Here is a 24,664-nt window from a genome sequence, read left to right on the forward strand (position 1 = left end):
AAAAGATAAACCGGTTTGCATAAAAAAATTATTATTTTGAAAAAAAAAAATTAGCGACTATGGATTTTAAAGTTTTCTATCAATTGTCGCCAACATGCTGCCTTTAGAGACAATTTTTTGATAGTCGGCAACTATCGTAACAACACTACAATTTATATTGAAAAAAATAGTTTTGTGTTGAAAAAGTCAAAGGTTTTAAGGTCATTCTTTTTAAATTAAAAATTTATTCTCAGTAGTAAAATTGAATCATGTATAAATTAATAATTATAATCAAAATAACCAGAAGTCTCTGAAGAGACTGTAGCTCTACTGGTTGTACTTACAAAGGAAGATAAAAGTAGTACTTGGACTTGAAACTTTACAAAAGCAATAAATAGAATAATGATCCTTGGTTTAGTCTCTTTTTGTGGCAAGATTTATTGCAATCAGACTAAAACCATAGCAGGAGTAGCATTTTAAAACAATTTTTCAGAAATTTCGATTTAAGTAACTATGGCAACATCATTCAACAAAATCAAAAACAATAACATCAATTATGTATCTCAGTGTAGTCTACTTGTATGCCACGTTATACTGAAATCAGACAAAAAGTGTAGGAGGAGTAGCATTTTGAAAGTATTTCAAGAAAATTTCTATTTTTAGTAACCATGGCAACACTGTTCATCGAAATCCAAAACTGGTATAGAGAATTATGTATCTTAGTGTAGTCTACTTGTGTGCTAAGTTATACTAAAATCAGACCAAAACTGTGGGAGGAGTAGCATTTTGAAGGTATTTCAAGGAAATTTCTATATTTAGTATCCATGGCAACATTGTTCATTGAAATCAAAAATAGATATCAAGAATTATGTATCTTAGTGTAGTCTACTTGTTTGCCACGTTATACTGAAATCAGACAAAAAGTGTAGGAGGAGTAGCGTTTTGAAAGTATTTCAAGAAAATTTCTATTTTTAGTAACCATGGCAACAATGTTCATCGAAATCCAAAACTGGTACAGAGAATTATGTATCTTAGTGTAGTCTACTTGTGTGCTAAGTTATACTAAAATCAGACCAAAACTGTAGGAGGAGTAGCATTTTGAAGGTATTTCAAGGAAATTTCTATTTCTAGTAACCATGGCAACATCATTCATCGAAATCAAAAACCGATACACAGAATTATGCATCTTAGTATAGTCTACTTGTGTGCTAAGTTATATTGATATGAGACAAAAACTGTAGGAAGAGAGCATTTTGCAAGTATTTCCCAGAAAATTCTATTTTTAGTAACCATGGCAACACCATTCATTGAAATCAAAAACCGATATACAGAATTAAGTATCTTAGTGTAGTCTACTTATGTACCACATTACACTGAAATCAGACCAAAACTGTAGGAGGAGTAGTGTTTTGATAAAATTGTTTACTGACGTACAGACAGACAGATGACGGACACCTTACTATCGCATAAGCTCTTCTGGTCTCTGACCAGGTGAGCTAAAAATGAATTTAAATAAATTATTTTTCCTTTTTCTGTGCATTGCACTAGCCCATCTAAAACAAAGTGAAAATCTTTTTTCATCTCGAACTATTAAATACCCTGGAAATATATTTTATGTAAATCACATAACACTTATCTTTCAGTTGATTGAGTGATCCAAAATAATTTAATGAGATATATGAATATATTTACATTTCGAAGTATTTTTCCTTAACATTATTTGCAAATTAGAAAATTGTTCATTTTCTCATGAACTACCAAGAGATGAGCATGAATATCTCCATTGTTATGTCATAATACCATACTTGACGTCAAAACTATAGTGCAAACTGTTTTGCTTCAAAAATGACAGTTGAATGGTGTAACTTGTGGAAACTCATCAGAAAAATAATGTAAATATAAGAAATGAATTTAATTTTTGAAAATTCATGAGGTACATGAACTTCAACGTTTCACGCCGGCATATTTATCATGAAGCGCTAATGCGCTTTATGAAATATGCTGGCGTAAAGCATCATAGTTCATGTCCTCATGAATCTTCATAAATTTAAATGATTTCTTAAGTATTTACTAAAAGAAGAGGCCCAAGGGCCTAGAATCGCTCTTCTGAAAATTGTACAACCTATGATATCTGTTTTAAGCCTCTTGGTAACCTATGTATAAGGATAAAGCCTTGAAATTCCAAAAGTAGGTCAGCATCGCAACAACTGACAAAGTTTGATAAGGGTGAATTCAAAAAAATTGACCACCAAACTGAATTTTTTTGGCAAAATTCAACTACTTATAACATATTTTTCACTTATATCATCATATTGCAAATGCATTCTAGTTTAAAATCCTGAAGTGGCAATAGAATAGACAATTGGATTAAAAAGTTTCAGAATTTTTATTAGTAAAATTTCTTTTGAAAAAAGAAAATATCATTAAACCTTAAAAGACTTTCTAAAATACATAATCACAAGAAATTATAGATTTTATGCTTCAAAATGGTAAAAGGGGTATAAATAATTAAATCTAGACCTTGAATGAGTATCTTCTCTTGTACATGTGACAAAAAATTGGCTTTTTGATTGTTTTTACATTATTTTTTTCAATTCTGGTTTGAAAAGTTTTAATATGAAAAAAATATGAAGTAATAAAATTCCCCCCAATTTTTTTTTTTGTCCGTTCAAGTCAGTTCTTTAAATCTAAGCCAAAAAAGAATTGTTATATATGAGTTCTCTTACGAAAAATACTAGATTTTGAAGTGACCCTATGTTACATTATTGTGTTGCACTCCTGACATCTGATATGTATTTTATTTAACATTGTTTTAAAAATTATAACACACAATAACCCATTCTTACTTTGTAAATCAATTTGTCGTGTTGATATTTTTCATCGTTTACAGCAGGTCTTTCATATTTTGAAGACCTTAAAACATGATTATTTGCAAAGTGTAATATATATAAATTGTATTTAAAATATATGTGAAATGATGAAAACTATTCCCTGAATTGACTGTAAAATTTCTGTAATTTGTTGATAGACATAGTGTTTTGAACATCAAATAGTATCAAGCATTTTTTTTCAACTTAATTTTTATTAAAGATAGTTAAAAAGCATCGGTAATTATGAAGCAGTTTTGTTGCACTCCTGACTGCAGTAAAGTTTAAAATTAAAACCATAGAACACAAAAATTCTTAAAGTGTTGGCAACATCAAGTGGTAATGAAATTGTGCAATACTTATAGTCCAATACTTCATAATTAAAACAGATAAAGTATTTAAAATTCGCATTTTATCTGGAATTATACCCTACTTTATGCCAAAAAACTAGCTTAAATGTATATTTAGAAGATAAAATATATTTTAAAGCATATTTTCCTTTAGAAGACAAACACAGTAACCAACCAGAAAAATTCTACTCATCATTTTTTTCTTTATTTATATTCTTATTGGATGATTTATAATTCTAACATATTTGTTGCACTCCTGACCAAAAGCATTGGGGCCTTTAAAGTAGAATTGTGAAGTGAAAATTACGTCAGAACTTGTTCTGTTGTTTCAGTGAAGTTGAGGAGGAATTACTTGAATTTTATGACAATGTTTTAGTGTGTTTATTTTTAACGTTCATTAAAAAAATCACAAAAAAGATAAAAACACATCTGAATTGATAAAATTGAAAAAGGAAGGATTTTAATAATAAAATTGTCAATAATTTAGCATTAAATTATACAAAAAGATCATTATTAATTAATGAATACTTCTAAGCATGAAAAGAAGTCTTTTCGTCACACAACTTGAATCTTTAAAAAAAATGTGTTGCACTCCTGACCATCGAAATATGGATCTGAAGCACAGACAGATCCTGTAATTGATAAATCTATTTGGTAAAAATGTTCTTTGTGTCTTTATTTTCCAAAATAAAAATCAGAAAATCATATAATGATAATAGTTTTTTCATGCTTGGGAGCAAAACATCAAATGTTGCACTCCTGACATTTTTGGGTATGCACATATACTTGACTCTCATTAATGCTGCTTGTGATTTATATAACATTTTTAAGTTTTAAATGTATATCAGTTATTATTTTACACTTCCAAAATTCCTTTTTGTCTTAATTTTCTATCAGAATTTTACAATTGATGTTTTTTTGGCAACACTACATTTTTTCTGTTGCACTCCTGACATGGTATAACATTTTTTTTTAAACATCAGCATGACCACAACCTGATTAAACAAAAGTTATGACAGTCCACATTTAAAGCTCAATACTTTGAATATTATCAGGAAAGTCTTTATTTTCAACATGAAGCATTATTTTTTATTTCACAGATCTCCAAAAAATATTGAAATTTCAAAATGTTAGAAAAAGGTGTTGCAATCCTGACAATTTTAGCATCATTTTTGGGCATAACTTTTTTGTTAATTGAGATATCAACGAGATATTTGGCAGGTATTTAGACACTATCTAAAGACATATGCTGAGATATAGAAATCTATTTTCATTGCCTGTATTTTTAGTGTGGGTTGATAAATATGCGTTTGGTCATTTTTTTTGAAATCACCCCTAATTCAAAGTCAATTAATATCTGAAATATTTAAAGGACAAGGTGCGTTTGGTGCAAAATTCGGCCCCATGTCAAAATTAAATAATATTCCTCAAAACTCTTTGAGAGAGTATATATTTTCATGAAATTATCAATGTATGCATGAACAAAGCTTTATTCATGTTTTGTGTAAAAGTAAAGGTAGCATATAGTTTACGTTAACATTGCAATATTTTGACGTTGCTTTATGCGACGTCATGAACAAGAATTGAACGTCATGTTTTAAAATAAATCCAGCTTATATGTATATTTTATTATGTACGTTTGTTAAATCTCATTTTCATAAACGTACAATTCGATGTATCGGTATACATATGATAGCATACCATGCTTACTAAATTATTTTTCATTATTAAAGACAAATCTTTATAGCATTTGGTATGGTTGGCTTTGAAAATTTTTGAATCATAAGGGAAACAAAGGGGTGTACATGTACAGTACATTCTAAGCAGAGTTCTCACTTTTCGCACTGGCACAAGCAAAGTTATTGGCTTTGTTTGTTAACTTGACGAAACGTAATTGCCAAGCTTTGTAAAAAAATACTTAAAGGACCGTTCAACTTTTTCTTTGATTTTGAATGCAGTTGTTCGAGAAAATGATTTTGTGTGTAATACTATGTATGTATGGATCGCAAGATCCAGCCTATCTGCATTATATTTTCAAAAAAAAAAAAAAAACAAAACAGTTTACTTCTCCGCAAGTACTTGACATTGCTTTTCTGTGGCTTGATTTACATAAGTTGACCTGCGTCTACCTATTATAATATTTTATTTGCGCTGTCCAGATCTAAAGGCAGAGGCATGCGAACCTTCACTCATTCTTTTCTTTCGGCAGTTTCTGAAACATTCCACGGCGAAGTTATCAGCTATTAATTTATCATTTTTTTTAAAAAATGCAGCTTGTTCCAACACGTGAATATATAAAGATCTACGGGTTATTGAACAGAGGGCATGTTTTAAAGGTGTTTTATACACGTGTTAACCAATACATCTTCACACTGTCAAGGTTTTGTGATATCGTTTCTCTTCACAAACTTTTTAAATAGGAACAATTTCACAATACATTGACATTGTGAAGATGTAAAGGTTAATGCATAGATGACCTACAATCTATTGAGTCTTTTTAACGATGTTTCAGAGACTTTAATTTACATTAATTCATCCCCGTGGTAGACAAGGAGCAAAAGGTACTAACTGGTTAATAGAGAATTGCGCGGAAAAGAAAAAAATACTATAGTACTTCACGGTAAAGAGGGATTTTTCATGAAAAAGAAATGTCGAATCGTGGAAAAGAAAAAAAATACTATAGTACTTCATGGTAAAGAGGGATTTTTCACGGAAAAGAAATGTCGACTCATGGAAAAATGTAACAGCGCAACTGAGGAATTTTCCTGTTATTTTTCCCAGAAAAGGGAGAGAGGTGTTCCATACCAACACCCCCCCCCCCCCTCCAAAAAAAAAAAGATCGAACCAAAGGAGAAAACCTTATTTAAATAATAAAAAAAATAACCCAAACCTGAAAAACCTACTTTGAAAGGAGGATGTCACTTTACCTTCCTCCATATCTTACAAACTTTACACAGTTTTCTTGGCCCTTACCCCTTCAATTTTTTGGTATTTTACTATATAAATTTTCCCTAACAAAAAAATACTATAGTTAACTATAGTAAATCAAAGTGTCAAAGTTATCACTAAAGTAAATCAAAGTTTTCAAAGTGATAACTAGAGTGTCATAGTGATCACTATAGTAAATCAAAGTTTTCAAAGTGATCACTACAGTGTCATAGTTATCACTATAGTGAATCAAAGTTTTCAAAGTTTTCACTATAGTAAATCAAAGTTTTCACCATAGTAAATCAAAGTTTTCATAGTTATCACTATAGTAAATCAAAGTTTTCATAGTTATCACTATAGTAAATCAAAGTTTTCATAGTTATCACTATAGTAAATCAAAGTGTCAAAGTTATCACTAAAGTAAATCAAAGTTTCCATAGTGTCAAAGTTATCACTATAGTATAGTTAACTATAGTAAACTATAGTTAACTATAGTATTTTTTTGTCAGGGTTACACAAGTGGTGGGTGTTGGGATGGGGTCCAGATACCCCCCCCCCCCCATGTTGATCCCTTGCTGCTTCCTCTAGGTAATCGATACCTTTGTGACGACAACCTATAAGTGCAAGCATATTTTAAGGAAGTTCTAAACACCAAGGAAAAACATTTTTTAGACTTTGAGAACATTTTATCATACACGTATAAAGGTGTACATTATGAGCTAATCTAGTTCATTTCTAGGATAAAGTGCTTGCCTTATTTCCCCAGGAAAATTGTTCAAAGACAATCAAGTGTTAGTGAACAGAAATCACTGTTGTTTACTTACATTGATAATATTGTATTCAATTACTTTATCTTGGTCTAATATAATGTTAAGAATACCTCAATTTAATATTGTGAACTTAAGTTATCCCTGAAAGTAGATGGCCCTTTGTTAACAACAAACAGAAAGCAATATTAATTTCATTTTGTTATTTGGGGGAAAGAAAGCAGACAGTACAGTTGATACTTTTTACATGTTTTATGGGGGGGGGGGGGTCTATTCAATGAGAGCTTTGATTACATGAAATATTTATAGTTCCTGAATCACATATATAGTAGAAATTAAAGCAAAATAGTTCTACATTCATTCTATTGATAATTAATTCAGTGTTAATTTTCAAGATGACAAAAATTAAAAAGTAAAAAAAGAAAAGGTTGATGTGCGAAAAGTATCATTATGTTCATCGTGGTAGTGAAATTTCAAGTAAAACTTTACTATTTACCCATGTAGGGGGTAAGTTAAGATTTTTTCGACATGAAACATTTTTCCAATTCGAATCAGCTCTGAACATACGTGCCTGAACGTTACAGGTGGATAAATTGAGACTACTAACTTATACATGTAAACAGGTTAAGCAAACAAAATGTACAAAAGAAAAAAAATTCTAACCGAGGGGGGGGGGGGGGGGGGCGGCACGTCTGTGCTAGATCATGTACGTACTAGATTGTTGATATTGATATCCTGGAAGTTATTATTTCAATAACCAGTGAAAACGACATTTTCTACAAAATCCAGCACCATGGAATTCATTTTACAATAAATCCTTTCATTTATCCTTGCTTATACATTGTATATGCATTTAATAATCAGTTTCTATGTTCTATGACACACTGTATATAGTTTATTTAAAATTTTCCCTTGAGTTGTAACAATTAACAAAAATAAAATCAGCTATATTTTCTACGATCACTGCATTACATGTACGAGTCCTGTTCGAGAATATTTCACTTAATATGCACAGATATCAGTGGATATATACTTATCATTTCTTAGCAAACATTAATATCTGTTTTAGTAAACAAGTCAGAATTTAAGTTTTGCATGTGCTCGCAGATAGGCAATGCTTTCTGGATATTAATACAGAAGGAGAACAAGCAAACGATGTGATTCTTGACAATCAAAAGAAAACACTTTTATCATCTTCCATTCGTTACTTCTATATTATGTTTCTATATACAATTATACATGTAGGTCTGTCGATCTATAGTGATATTAAGAATATAAATATAAGAGGAGCATTTGGACACGACCCCCTCCCATCCGATATTATCACTCATGTAGTAATTTATACCCCCCAAGTTTATTGTTTCCTTTTTTTTTTTTTACATTATGTAAATATTAATACATCTAACCTTTATGTAATCGCTATTAAGTGTACATAAAATGCTATATATTACCCCTTTTTTGACCATCTCGAGAAATGATGTGAAAAAATACTTTTATGTGATGTATAATGACTTTATGGATAAGTTTTAAGGAACTCTTCAAAAAAGGTAGCTGAAGTCATCGATAAAATATAAAAGACAATCTAGATTATGTTCGGAACTGATCTACATATAGCATAGCACATATATTTTATACTGAGAGGCGCATTGTTAAATCTACTGTGATATTTTGCCAGGTTTCTATTCTATCTTGGAAACTTAGCCTCTAATTTTCACTATAATAGCTCAAAAAAGTCATGTCCATGTACATTTTTCCAACAGGCCAAATAGATCGGCGAAACCATTGTGACATCAATTTTCAAAAATGACGTATAAATTGTTTTATAGTGTTCAGCTTGACATGATTATGGACACTGGCACTGGGTTATAAATAAACTAAATGTAAAATAATAATTATATGACAATTGTAAATACTGAAATTTTTTTCTGAACTGCTACTTTTTTCAACCACCTAACGTCCAGATATCGTCTAACTCGGACAACTGTCGCTTAGTTAGTGGGCGCGGAAGTAAGATGCTAGATTTATAACGTTATACTAATATAGAGCCCAATGTACATCTGTATCTGAATTCAAGCAACGTGTAAAGAATTAGTACAGAGCAGATCTTCAAAACATTGATGTGATAATTTTATCCTTTATATTAAAGGATTTTTAGCGATATGTGGCGAGGTATATTCTCAATAATATTTAGATCTAGCAAAACACCGTCGAATGCATGTGTATTGCATGCTGTAAAATGAACACATTTTTTAAAAATAAACATGGTCCGCACAATATCACCATCGTAATTTTTTGCATATAAAATGCTTTCAAATCGATGTTTCATTTGTGAAAATTTCAAAGTGGTGATATAATGCGGACCTATTGAAAAATGCTTTTAAGTCTCTGATTTTTAACGATTTTTCTGGAAATACGCATTCCGTGCAAGATTTGACCAAGAATAAACAGTATACAGGGGACACATTCTCAAAGTTTGGATTTATTTTTTTAACAAGCATATATCCAACCTTTATTTTCAATGTAAAGTTTTGATTCAGCGTAAACTTTAATTTTTTAGAAATTCTCAGGGCCAAATATTATATCAAATGAACCTTGTCCTTTAGCCATGAAGTTGCAAAAGTATTTCACAGTGAACTACTTTTTGGTTGATACATTCCAAGGATTCAAGATGCATCAACTGACAAAGTTTGATGATTCTAAGTCAATGAGTATCTGAAATAGCTATCAAATTCATAAAGTAGGTCACAGTGACCTACTTTTTGGCTGACAATACCCAAGATGCATCAATTGACAAAGTTTGTAGTTCCAAGCCAATTAGTACCTGAAAATATTCAAATTAAGCCATGAAATTGTAAAAGTAGGTCACAGTGACATACTTTTAGGTTGATACATTCCAAAGACTCAAGATGCATCAACTGACAAAAGTTGACTGAAAAGTAGGTCACCGTGACCTATTGTTGAAAATTTATGGCTTTAATTAAATATTTCAGGTACTAATTGGCTAAGAATTATCAAACTTTGTCAGTTGATGCATCTTGGGTCTGCAGAGTTAGTCTACTGAAAAGGAGGTCACTGTGACCTATTTTTTAAATTTTATGGCTATATTTAAATATATCAGGTACTAATTGGCTTAGAATCATCAAACTTAGTTAGTTGATGCATCTTGGGTCCTCAGAGAATGATAAGTGATAAGTAGGTCACCATGACCTACTCTCATCTACTAATTTGGCGTAGAATCATCTTGGGTTCTCAGAGTGTTTCCTCTAAAATGTAGGTCATGACGACCTACCTTTGGAATTTCAAGGCTTTATCTAATAAGAGGCCCAAGGGCCTTGAATCGCTCTTCTGATAAACTGTACAACCTATACTTCTATTTGAAGCCTCTAAGTATCCTGTATATTTAGATAAACCCTTGAAGAAGATTTTAAAGATTCTTTCTTTTTTTCCTATGTAAAACTTTGATCATCCATTGTGGCCCCACCCTACCCCTGGGGGTCATGATTTGAACAAACTTGAATCTACACTACTTGAGGATGTTTCCATACAAGTTTCATCTTTCCTGGACATGTGGTTCTTGATAAGAAGATTTTTAAAGATTTTTCCTATATATTCCTATGTAAAACTTTGATCATCCATTGTGGCCCCACCCTACCCCGGGGTCATGATTTGAACAAATTTGAATTTACACTACCTGAGGATGATTCCACATGAGTTTCATCTTTCCTGACCAAGTGGTTCTTGAGAAGATTGTTAAATGATGCTTTTAATTTTTCATTAATTTGTTATTATCTCCCCTTGGAAGAGGGTCGTGGCCCTTCATTTGAACAAACTTCACCCAAGGATGCTCTGTGCCAAGTTTGGTTGAAATTGGCCCAGTAGTCCTGGAGAAGAAGAGGATATTGTGAAAAGTTTACGACAACAACTATGCCGACAACAACAATGACAGACAACAGACAAATTTTGATCAGAAACGCTCACTTGAGCCTACAGCTCAGGTGAGCTAAAAAGTTTACGCACACCGCACAAATGGCCATAGCATTAGCTCTTTGAGCCTTTGGCTCAGAAGAGCTAAATACACAGGATACTTAGAGGCTTCAAATAGAAGTGATAGGTTGTACAGTTTATCAGAAGAGCAATTCAAGGCCCTTGGGCCTCTTGTTTACTGTATAATCATAAGAGCCTCGCCTTTACGCCAGAACCCCTGACCCAGGGCCATGAAATTCACAATTTTAGAAAAGGCACCTTTCCTCATCATAACTATCCATACTGTTTGTTTGCTTAATACCCAGGAGCAGAGGAGAATATTTTTTAAGAAATAATGCATTTTCACTATATATTCAACAGAGCCCCACCCTAACACCAGAATCCCTGACCCTGGGGCCATAAATTTCACAATTTTGATAGAGGGCTCAATGCTTATTACAATCATGCCAACAGTCTGACTGCTTGATGTCCAGGAGTAAAGAGGAAGATTTTTGAAGATTGCATTAATTTTGGTGGTTTTAGCCCCACCCCTCAGGCCCCAGGGGGGACAGGGACCATGAAATTAACAAATTTTGCCCCCTTCACACATAGACGCCATATGCTAAAATTGGCTAAAATTGGTTCAGCGGTTTCAGAGAAGAAGCTGAAAATGTTCAAAAGTTAACACATGATGGACGATGACGGATGAAAACAGATAGCAATAGGTCACCTGAGTGACTCAGGTGACCTAAAAATCTGATTAATCATAACTTTGATCTTTGAAAGAAAAGTTTCAAAGATTTTTCCTATGTAAAACTTTGATTGCCCATAATGACCCCACCCTACCTAAGAATGCTTTGAGTTCATATAAATAAGCGTCGCCTGAGTGGTGCAGTGGTTAGAGCGTTCGCTCCAGAGTAGCGGAGTAAGGAGTTGATCCTTACGTCATGGGTTCAAATCCCAGTGTGGGACGTGGAGACCAGTCCTTCGGATGAGACCGTATAAACCGAGGTCCCGTGTGGCGGTAGGTGCTGGCACGAAAAAGATCCCTCACTGCTCAATGGCCCCGAGTGCCGAGTATAGGTCAAAATTTGCAGCTCTCCACCAGCAAGTGGTGGCGTCTCCATATGAGTGAAAAATTCTCGAGAGGGACGTTAAACAACAAACAAACAAATCATATAAATATGCATAATCATGACTTTGTTGTTCATGAGAAGAATTCTAAAGATTTTCCTCTTAATTCCTACATCAAAAAAATTTGATTGCTCCTAGTGGCCCCACCCTACCCTCAGGGGGTCATGATTTGGAAAAATTTGAATCTACACTACCCAATTTGAAAGATGCTTTCATATAAATATGACTAGTCATGAGTTAGCTATTCTTGAGAAGAAGAATTTTGAAGACTTCTTATGTATTCCTATGCAAATCTTTGATTGCCCATAGTGGCCCAAACCTACTCCAGGGGGTCATCATTTGAACAAACTTGAATCCACATTACCTTTCACATAAGTTTCATCTTTTCTGGCCCAGTGATTTTTGAGAAGAGGATTTTTAAATTACACCATGCAATTTTCACTATTTCTTAATTATCTCCCCTTTGACAGAGGGTTTAGCCCATCATTTGAACAAATTTGAATCCCCTTTACGCAAGGATACTTTGTGTCAAGTTTGGTTGAAATTGGCCTGTGGTTCTGGAAAAGAAGATGAAGATGTGAAAAGAATGGACAAATTTTGATCAGATAAAGCTCACTTGAAACTTCTTTATCTCCCAAGCCTAGATTGTGAGGAATATTTTTATAAGAATTTAATAAAAAGTAACATACAGTTTGACTAATGATGACATACCTTTCACCTTCAACTCAACAGTTTTTTGATCTTCATCAATTTCATTACTGGCAATACACGTGTAGTTTCCTGAGTGTGTGCTTCTGGCTTTTGGAATTTTTAGTACTGTGCAGTTTTTTTCACAACTCAATTGTTGGACGCTGATGTCTTGCATGTGTTTACCATTCTTTCTCCATGTGTATTTAATGTTTTCTTTTGGATCCGACATAGCAAGACAAGAAAACATGACATCTGTGCCTTCATCAACAGTTTTTTCATTGATCCAATCTATTATATTGGTTTTGTCTTGAAAGAGAAATTAAGAATAGTTTTAAGTTCATAAATATTTATTATTGAAGGCAAACAAATAATTCAGTTGATTGAACAAATATGCCGATAGTAAATAACCAGATGTGTCCACAAAAAACAACTTCACCAACCTTACACAAAATACGATAATTTAATATTCTTGTATGAAAACAACTGATATTCTATCCAATTTAACATTTGGGTCTAGTGATAACTTATAACAAAGTATGAACATTGTAGTCCAAACTATTCTGAAGTTATTGGTTGCTTGGAATCTAAATACCCTGTAACCCCAAACACTTTAACAAGAGGCCCAGGGGCCACATTGCTCACCTGAGCACTCTGGCTAGGAAAATGCAGAAATCAGTTCAGTCTTGAAAAGTTTAAATATAAAACTGGTTCGGGGGGGGGGGGGGGGGGTTATTTGAACTAACTTGAATCTAAACTTCATAGGGATGCTTTTGAATTAATATGACAAATAATGGCTTTGCTGTTCTTAAGAAGAAATTTTGATTGATATATCCTTTGTATTCCTTTGTATGATCCCCTGTTATGGCCCCTCTATTCTCCAGGGGATCATGATTTGTACAAATTTGAATCTACATTACCTGATGATGCTTCCATTTAAATATGACTAATCATGGCTTTGCTGTTCTTGAGAAGAAGATTTTAAAAGATGTTCCCTATATATTCCTATGTAAAACTTTGATCACCCATTGTGGCCCCACCCTACCCCTGGGGGTCATGATTTGAACAAACTTGAATCTACACTACCTGAGGTAGTGTATGGCTACACTACCTGCTTCCATATAAATATGACCCATCATGGGTTTGCTGTTCTTAAGAAGAAGATTTTTAAAGATTTTTCCTATGTATTCCTATGTAAAACTTTGATTGCCCATTGTGGCCCCACCCTTCACCCGGGGGTCATGATTTGAACTTGAATCTACACTACCTGAGGATGCTTCCATATAAATATGACCCATCATGGCTTTGCTGTTCTTGAGAAGATTTTTCCTATGTATTCCTATGTAAAACTTGGATCCCCCTTGTGGGCCCACCCTACCCCTGGAGATCATGATTTGAACAAACTTGAATCTACACTATCTGAGGATGCTTCCATATATAAGTTTCATATTTTCAAGCACATTGGTGTTTGAGAAGATTTTTAAATGATGCCATTAATTTTTCATAAATTCATAATTATCTTAGACACTCATTTTGAATCTAATGACACATACAGTACAGGCCCGAGGATTCCAAGAAAAACAAGAGGCCCATGGGCAACAACGCTCACCTAAGTCAATATGGCTCTGCTGTTCTTCATGAGCACATTTCTTCTCCTATACATTCATATGTAAAGCTTTGATCATCTGTTCTAGGCATACCCAACTTCAGGTAGCATGATTTGAATGAAATTGAATCTAAACTTTCTGAGGATGCTTCTATATTCATATAATAAATCAAGGCTTTGCTGTTCTTGAAAATGTAATTTTAAAGATGTCTGCTACCCTACCCGGGGGGGGGGGGGGGGGGGGGGGGGTACAAACTTGAATCTACACTACCTGATACATGAAGATGCTTCCATATCAATATGACTAATCATGGTTTTGTTGTTCTTGAGAAGAATACATTTAAAAATATTTCCTATATATGTTCTTTTGTAAAATGTGAAATATTGATTATGTTTAAAATCAGTGTTTATTTTCCAAATTCATATTATTAAGCTGTATATAGCAGAGTACCCCCTAAGAACCTCATGTAAACCACGTGATAAAATTAACCAATTAGGAATCATTTATCAGCTGAAGTTAGCTTTTTGTTTACTTTTTCCAGTTCAATAATATTTTACCTTTAAATCTTTGCGATGTGATTTGGACAATGTGGTAATTTACCGGAAAGTGACATATACAACGTTTTAACTGTGACCTACTTTCGTTTTTGGATTTCATATACTTTTAATTTATCCAGTGTGGAAATGACTCGGTTTGTGCTATGGTGTGACGAGTGTTACGAGATATGTTTAAAACTTGACGATTAATTATTATAGGAAAGTAAACACTGTGGAAGTATAATTATTTGGCTATATAATATCAATGTGTTGAGAAGTGTATTACACTCCGCGAGCAGCTAGGAGATCTGTTACCATGGTTACAAGACAATGGGAGGTAGGTGATGTTTCAACAGCTGCAGTAGACAATATTTCTCCAGATTTGGATATGGACAACCCATTAAATTGGACTATTGCTCAATTAAGAGAAAAATTAATGGGATTAGGCATTCAGGTTCCCAAAGGATTTTATGCTGCAACATTGAGACAATTATACAATGAGAATGTCAGGAACCACGTGACAGATACGTGCAAAAACCAGACAGGAATCCCCACCACTGGGCAGAAATGACATCACAGATCAAAACAACAATGGCAGCTTGCTTCTGACTTTACAAACTAAATCATGCGCTGCTTTACAGCAGACAGTCAATACTCTTTTGGAAAAAGAGAATAAGAGTAAAGGAATTACAGAAACCGATGACGAGAATCCCCTTAGAAAATATGCTGATCAGGTTAATCAAGATTCAGGTATGGATAAAGCATCAATTAATAACAGCGAGCACATGAGCATAGAGGTTTCATCCAAAGATGTAGGACACGTCGATCTGGTATCTTCAGATATGAGAAAGAAAATACTCAGAGGCAAAGATGTAAACATGTGCGCTTTGCAAATTCCATCATATGAAATGTCCAAAAAAGAAGAGAAAACAGATAAAAGATTAAGCAGGAACTTGAACATTAGCGAATTCGTAACAGCTTTTAGTAGGTATAAAAGAATAATGTGTGCCACATACCAATGGAGACAAGAAGAGTTAAACATGTACCTGGCTCACATCATACAGATTCACAATGTGTGGCCAACAAAATTTTTTGAGTACCACAAACTGTTTGCTGCCAAATGTGCTATTGCTCTTAAGCAGAACAATGTTCTTATAAATTGGAGGAAGGGAGACGAAGAAATACTCAAACGTGTCGTGGCAGGTGCGGAGGTTAGCAAGTGTTATTACTGCTCCTCTACTACCCATACTTCCAGTATGTGTATTGAAAGTCATGATGACAAAGACAACAAGCATCAGCGGAGTTATAAAAGAAAGACAAGTATGATTGCAATATCGCATATCATGAAGGTAGACTCCCTTTCGGAAGTAGAAGTTCACCAAAAATATTTGATCATTTATCACAAGCTGTTTGCTGGATTGCAAAAACAATTATGGAATTGAAAATATTTATCATTTATTAGATGATTTTTTTACTATTGATAAACCTGATGTGATAGGGGAGAGAACCATGGCCTTGCTATGTACTTTATTTAAAAGACTTAACATACCATTATCAATAGTGGGACCTACAACTTCACTAGAATTCTTATGAATTATCCTCGACAGTGAAAACAAGAGGCCCAGGGGCCACATCGCTCACCTGAGCACTGTGGCTAGGAAAAAAAGCAAAAATCAATTTAGTATTGAAAAGCTTTTTCCTATGTATTCCTATGTAAAACTTATCGTCCACTGTGGCCCCACCCTACCCCTAGGGGGTCATGATTTGAACAAACTTGAATCTACACCACCTGAGGATGCTTTCACATAAATATGACCAATCATGGCTTTGCTGTTCTTGAGAAGAATTTTTGAGATTTTTCCTATATACTCCTATGTTAAACTTAAGTTTGATCGTCCATTGTGGCCCCACCCTACCCCCGGGGGTCGTGATATGAACAAACTTGATTCTACACCACCTGAGGATGCTTCCATATAAATATGACCAATCAATGCTTGCTTTGCAATTCTTGAGAAGAATAATTTTAAAGATTTTTCCTATATACTCCTATGTTAAACTTTGATCGTCCATTGTGGCCCCACCCTACCCCCGGGGGTCGTGATATGAACAAACTTGATTCTACACCACCTGAGGATGCTTCCATATAAATATGACCAATCAATGCTTGCTTTGCTGTTCTTGAGAAAAAGATTTTTAAACATTTTTCCTCTATATTCCTATGTTAAACTTTGATCATCCACTGTGGCCCCACCCTACCTCCAGGGGTTATGATTTAAACAAACTTGAATCTACAGTACCTGACAATGATTCTACATGAGTTTCATCTTTCCTGGCCCATTGATTCTTGAGAAGAAGATTTTTCAATGATGCCATTAAATTTTCACCATTTCGTAATTATCTCCCCTTGGAGGAGGGTGTGACCCTTCATTTGAACGAACTTGAATCCCCTTCACCCAAGGATACTCTGTGCCAAGTTTGGTTGAAATTGGAACAGTTGTTCTGGAGAAGAAGATGAAAATGTGAAAAGTTTACAACAACGACAATGACGCCAACGACAACGACGACAGACAATGGACAAATTTTGATCAGAAAAGCTCACTTGAGCCTTCGGCTCAGGTGAGCTAAAAATGGAAGCATGTTTACCTCAGGAAAAGATCACACAGATATGTAATTTCATAATTGACTTTCTGAATAAGTCTTCGGTGACCAAGAGACAATTACTGCAGTTATTAGGACACTTTAACCTCGCAGCTAGAGTCGTGTTACCCGGCAGAGCTTTCACATCCTATCTTATCAATTTGTCTACAACAGTAGATAAACTTCATTATCATGTTAAATTTACACAAGCTAGCAAGGAAGATCTTAGGATGTGGTTACATTTCTTAAAACATTGGAATGGTGTGTCAGTATTTTATGAATCCAAGTTGAAAAGTAACGCAGACATGGAACTGTATACTGATGCCTCATCTACAGTAGGATTCAGAGGATATTACAAAGGGAAATGGTTTGCAGAACAGTGGCCAAAGGAGCTTAATACTCATAAGCAATTTCCGTCCATGGCTTTTCTGGAATTATATCCTATTGTAGTTGCAGCTTTTCTCTGGGGGCAAGAGTGGAAAGGAAGAAGAATTCTTTTCCATTGCAACAATGCTGCAGTTGTAGACATTATCAGGAAGCGTCGTTCTTTGGATTTGCAAATATCATCTTTGATGAGAACTCTATGTTTTTGTGCTGCTGTTTATAACTTTGACATTTATATGAACATGTTTCTGGGATGAAGAACATTATAGCTGATTCATTATCTCGCTAACAGCTGGAAAGATTCAGACAAGCAGCTCCTCAAGCGGAGGAAACTACGACGGTTTGCCCACCAGTATCAGAAATAATCTGGAACTCCGACAAGTGGTTGAAAAACTGATGACCAATTCTGTGACATAAAGAACTAGTTCAGCTTACAAACAAGGCTTTGAGACGTACAAACAATTTTTTGTCAATACATGGTGTTGTTTATGATGTTTGATGTCCACCCATATCAGAGGATATTCTTGTACATTTTGTAGCATTTTGTTACTTAAATTTTCTACAATTCGTTTATACTTATGCGGAATCAGATACATGTTTTGGGAAATGGAATTCAGGTGAGAAAATTTTGTAAAGCTGGGCCTAAAGAACCTTTTTTCATTACAGAGGATAAATTTCCTGTAACAAGATCATACTTTATTAAACACTTGCAATAGCTTTAGGAACTGATTTCAGATTTACAAGTACATGACTTCTACATTATACAGGATGACTTGGCCAAAGTTATATAAAACTTGCGTTAAATCTGTGCACTTTGTATTTGCTAGAATGGTTTACACTATTTGGTCACTGCCATGTTATCTCATGCTGTGCTGTAGTTTTTCATATGATAGCAACCTGCACTATGTCAGTAATGTTTATTTAAAATCATATACATTGTTAACAAGGTACAGATTAATAGGTTTTTATAGTCATATAAGATATGTCTAGTTCCATCTTTAATTGACATACGTCCACAATTTCATTTATTTACTCTATATCCCATACTTGGGGACTATGCAGCTGTACCATCTGCATATTTTGGCAATTACATAATGATATACTTATATATATCTCATTACTTTCTCCCAACTACAGGTATGGGTAGTTAATCGCTCAGCATTAAGATCAGGTGCTTGTTGTATGAGTGGGAGCATGTGGTCTATCTTTGGTGAGCATTTCTTACCAAGATTAAGACTCTCCAGTTGTGTACTCTATTCCTAATCTATTCAGGTGCATGTGAACGTGCCTCATATATACGCAAGCATTTCTTGCCCTCAGCCATCATCATACAGGTGCTAGTGAGCATGTGTTCCAGAATGGAAGAATGTACAATTTTTATGATGAGAAATATATATGCGGTTCAATGAAAAGAAAGATCTTGTTTAAGTGAATGTTGTGTATGTGTCCATCACATTGTCTCAAGCCATGGTTGGAGTCCGCCTACATGCAGCCCTCTCCTACCCATGGCTGCTTGAGCGAATAGAGTATCGTAATCATGAATAATCAAACCTATGTGTGATGTCACGTTATAAACCAAGAAAAATAATTGCTTATAAACAAATGTTAGGTTAACAGTGACTGAAAAAAGAAAAGTTGCATCAGAGGTTATTTTTAAATAATTGAAAACTTCAATCTCTTTTGGAAGGTACTGTTTCTGATCATCTTCTTGTAGCTTACTAACACACATGTCATCATATCAGGTTTTTAAAATTCTGCCATCAAATCCTTACCTTGTCATTTAACCTTCAGATTTTGTACCGATACTTGTTTGCTTTATTAGTCCCCTACTGGTGAAACCGGAGGGGACTTTAGGTTTCTTCTGAGTCTGTCCGTCGGTCTGTCTGTCTGTCCCACTTGGTTTTCCGCATTTTTTTCCTAAACGCTTGCAGATATTGAGCTGATTTTTGGCATGTGAGTGTATCTTGATGAGTTACAGATCAAGTTTGCATTTCGTTCCGCTTCATTGATTTTTGACGGAATTACAGCCTTTTCAATTTTTACGGGTTTTCCACAATTTTCTTCTAAACGCTTGTAAATATTGAGCTGATTTTTGGTATGTGGCTTTACCTTGATTAGTTATAGATCAAGTTTGCATTTCGTCCCGCTTCATTAATTTTTGACGGAATTATGGCATTTTCAATTCTTAACGGAAACCAGATTACACTTGCCAGTAGGGGACTAGTATTGCTAATGCAATACTCTCAGAATGCTTGCTTATATCCTTGTCTCATCTACTTCCCAAGGCAGGATGACATGACCATCACTTGGGTTTACCTTGATCTTATTTATGGTTGACCTCTTTGTATACAGATTAGACTCATTTATAAATCTCAATATGGATTAAACTACTCTGATTTACACAATTGTAAATTAAAATGAGATATATTCAATGCAACAATCAGTGTTGACAAACATTTACAATGTGACCATCATTGCTGAGGGATGTGTAGCCTTTGACCCTGAAATTTACATGTCTCTCTTTGCATGCTTTTTACTTAGTTACGATGTAAGGATTTAACTTTCAAGTTCCTTCTTAAAGAGTGATCGACAGTATTGTTTTTTTTAGTGGTATGTTATAAATTATTTATATTTAATATTTTACAGATTTCAGAGTTAAGGAGATCATTCAAATGATAGAGGTTTTGGTCCATGTTGGTTTGTCTCAACAGTTAATCTTTTGGAAAGCATGCAATGTTGGAGAAAATATCAGCGACATGTGATTACTGTGATTTAGTTTCATACGATATGACTTGAGAAAGTTAATATTTCTGATTTCATGGTTGTATGTACAAATGCATTGAACTTTCCAACCATCATTGAAAAAGAACATATAATGACCATAAACAACAAGAGGCCCAAGGGCCTTAACGGTCACCTGAGTATAATACAACACTAAAGGATCTATGGAAGTATAAAACAAAATTAACTGATAGATGAAGCAATGTTGCTAAAGAATTTCAAACATAGGTAATCAAAGATTACGAAGCTCACCTCGACAAATGTTATCTATAAGTAAGGCAAATCTCACATCATATTTTTTTCTAGTTAGTATACATCCCAAGATCAATATCCATGCAAGTTTGGTTTAAGTAAGACTTATAGTTACTTGGAAAAATCTAGGTCAGATCCAGCATCCGAAGCAAGTGTGGTAGTGTCCATCCCTAGATGCATCATCCATGCAAGTTTGGTTCAGGTAGGGCTTATAGTTACTTGGGAGTGGACTTGCTCCTAAAACTTTAACCGGGAGGTATAGCATGAGCTCATCTCGACTTTGTCGAAGTGAGCTAAAAATCTGGTAAAAATACCCTTGCTTATTTTAATGTGCTAGACCCGATTGATCTCCTTTGGATCATACTTGGTTTTCCCAAGTCTTACAGGGATGAAAATGAATGCAAAATATACAAATACAAAGAACACTTGCCTATTGTGTAAGGTATTCAATATATACAGATATTTTTTTTGTCACTTGCCTAGTGCTACAATTCAGTACACACAGACTTGGGTATATACAACGTGGTTATTTGCCACTTGTCACTAATTACAATTAAGTCACGCTGGCTCTCTGCGATTCTTTGTTCACTTTGATAAAGTATAAAACAACAACCAGTCTCCTGTCATCCACAACTCCTCTACAAGTGACACTAACTTACACCACCACATAGTATAAATACTGTGTACAACTTTTGCTAAATATATAAATAATCTTTATGTCAATCTTTTATACTGCTTTCCAGGCAAGAATCTGACTTTGAGCATACTTTGCTCATTTAAACCAAACATTCATTTTATTTTGTTTCTATATATATATATAACATTCTTTCTTGCATTCTCATTCAATCAAATAACCTGTTAATTAAATTATATACAAGGATTTCTTGATTAACAATATTTAGCAAAGGGGAGTAACTCTCATTCGCTTCACATCACAATTGTGTACTCTGTCTCCTAGATAACCACAAGCAAAGAAAAGGCACATTTACTTACAATTTAATTTAATACATGTATTTACATTGATATTATTGCATTTAGCTTGTTTGCTTAGTACTCAGGGGCAGAGGAGAAGTTTTTCAAAGCATTAATGCATTTTGCTAATTAATCAATAGAACCCCACCCAAGCTCAAGAACACCTGACCCAGGGGCCATGAAATTCAAAATTTTGGAAGAGGCATCCTTTCTCATCATAACTATGTATTTAGTTTGTTTAATTAATACCAAGGGCAGAGGAGAAGATTTTCAAAGCATTAATGCATTTTCAGTATATAATAAATAAGCCCCCCCCCCAACATGGAACCCCTCACCAAGAAGGGCCATGAAATTCACAATTTTGGAAGAGGCATTCTTGCTCATCATAACTATGTACTTAATTCATCGGCTTAATACCCAGGAGCAGAGGAGAAGATTTTCAGAGAATTAATGCATTTTCACTATATATTCATTGGAGCCCCGCCCTAACACCAGAACCCCTGACCCAGGGGCCATGAAATTCACAATTTTGGAAGAGGCACTCTTGCTCATCATGAGTATGTACTTAATTCATCGGCTTAATACCCAGGAGCAGAGGAGAAGATTTTCAAAGAATTAATGCATTTTCACTATATATTCATTAGAGCCCCGCCCTAACACCAGAACCCCTGACCCAGGGGCCATGAAATTCACAATTTTGGAAGAGGCATCCTTTCTCATCATAACTATGTACTTAATTCATCAGCTTAATACCCAGGAGCAGAGGAGAAGATTTTCAAAGAATTAATGCATTTTCACTATATATTCATTAGAGCCCCGCCCTAACACCAGAACCCCTGACCCAGGGGCCATTAAATTCACAATTTTGGAAGAGGCATCCTTTCTCATCATAACTATGTACTTAATTCATCGGCTTAATACCCAGGAGCAGAGGAGAAGATTTTTAAAGAATTAATGCATTTTCACTATATAATCATTAGAGCCCCGCCCTAGCACCAGAACCCCTGACCCTGGGGCCATGAATTTCACAATTTTGGTAGAGGGCTCAATGCTTATTACAATCATGCCAACAGTTTGACTGCTTGATGTCCAGGAGTAAAGAAGAAGATTTTTAAAGATTGCATTAATTTTGATGGTTTTAGCCCCACCCCTCAGGCCCCAGGGGGGCAGGGGCCATGAATTTCACAATTTTTACTCCCCTTCACCCATAGATGCTATATGCCAAAATTGGTTGAAATTGGTTCAGTGGTTCCAGAGAAGAAGCTAAAAATGTTCAAAAGTTTACGACCGATTGACGACGAACGACGAACAACGAACAACGACAGACAAAAACAGATAGCAATAGGTCACCTGAGTGACTCAGGTGACCTAAAAATAGTTAAAATACATATTTGAACTTTCCATGAGTTTACAATGAAGAACATTTTGGGATCTTGATACAGGATATTATAATACTGTTTTATCTAATTTATTGTTTAGTGCATTAAATGCAAAAAATATTTTAAAGTCACTCTTGTGAAACCCATACTTAGAACACAGGTCTCAAATATCTTAGAGTTATATTGTTAGAATTGAAGCTTATTTATAAAATTATACCTAGCTTATACATGTTTAATCTTTAAAGAAACTTTCACAAAAATCAGTCAAACTTGCATATGCTGATTAACATGTTAAAAGAAATATAATATCCTGGAAGTGATTAAGAATAAAAAAAGTTCATTTATCATCCTTTTCTTTTGTTCTTCTTGGTGACTTTTTTTTACAATAATCAAAGACATTTTACATTTTAGCTCATCTGAGCACAGGCTGTATTGAACTTTTCTGATCAAAGACTCTCTGGTGTCTGTCCATCTGTCATCCATAAAAATTAAACCCTAAAATAGTGGTATCAACGTTTGACATGGGAATAGATAGGAAAAAATTGTCCTTTAATGAACAACAAGGTAATGATTTACTCATAATTCGATGCATGCATCTTCAAGTAGTGAAGATTCAAGTTGGTCTAAAATGATATATGTGGAGATAACAAACAGTATTCGAGCTCAAAGTCCATTAAACATTACAAAATAGTAGAGCAAACACAGACCTGTAAGACATCAGAGGTGGGATCAGGTGCCATGGAGGAGTGAGCATCACCTGCTGACCGGTCCCACCCACTGTGTGCACCTTGTCATGATCGGGAAATAAGTTGGTCTAAATCATGGGCCAGACCTAATAATATTAAATCCCTATTTGTATTTTTTTCCCATTTTTTCAAATAAATCTGAGATCAGATTTTATATATAAATTGGTAAATGCATGTATACATGCATGTGAAAAAAAAAACTTCAGAAAACATATAAGCCATGTTAGCCATATTGATAATGAAGTTGTGAAATCCTGGATTAGACATGGCCTTATGACCCCAGGGTGGGGCCACAATTATGGCTCAAATTTGTTATCACTGAGTCAAATTCTGACTGACATTTTTCATACTAATTGTTAGGCCATTATTTACACACTGAATTGTCGACGGATTTTTCCGTTATTTCCCAATCATGACAAGGAGCACACGGCGGGTGTGACCGGTCGGCAGGGGATGCTCACTCCTCCATGGCACCTGACCCCACCTCTGATGTTTAGAGGTCCGTGTTTGCTCTGCTCCTATTTTGTATTGTTTAATGGACTTTTGAGCTTGAATACTGTATATATCTCCATATATTTCATTTTATGAGAATTAAGGAGGATAAGAATGTCTTAGAAATCTGAAGAACACCAAGATGACTCAAGTGAACGTTGTGGGCCAGGCCTCTTATTTAAATTGCACACTTTCATCCCCCC

At 34.4% G+C, this 24,664-nt stretch overlaps 1 protein-coding gene across 2 annotated transcripts in view; it reads right to left on the reverse strand.

Annotated features, from left to right (window-relative positions):
- Positions 1-24,664, reverse strand: part of LOC133195808 (neuroglian-like) — a 594,903-nt gene that overhangs the window by 282,760 nt on the left and 287,479 nt on the right. For both annotated transcript variants that reach the window (XM_061331757.1, XM_061331758.1), the window contains exon 13: positions 12,700-12,984. In XM_061331757.1, coding sequence (XP_061187741.1) covers positions 12,700-12,984 — 285 coding nt within the window. The remainder of the gene's footprint in view (positions 1-12,699; positions 12,985-24,664) is intronic.

Source organism: Saccostrea echinata, unplaced genomic scaffold (genome assembly GCF_033153115.1).
Source record: "Saccostrea echinata isolate AGI-Se365-2 ecotype Australia unplaced genomic scaffold, CSIRO_AGI_Sech_v1 ptg000029l, whole genome shotgun sequence".
NCBI classification, from domain to species: Eukaryota; Metazoa; Mollusca; class Bivalvia; order Ostreida; family Ostreidae; genus Saccostrea; species Saccostrea echinata.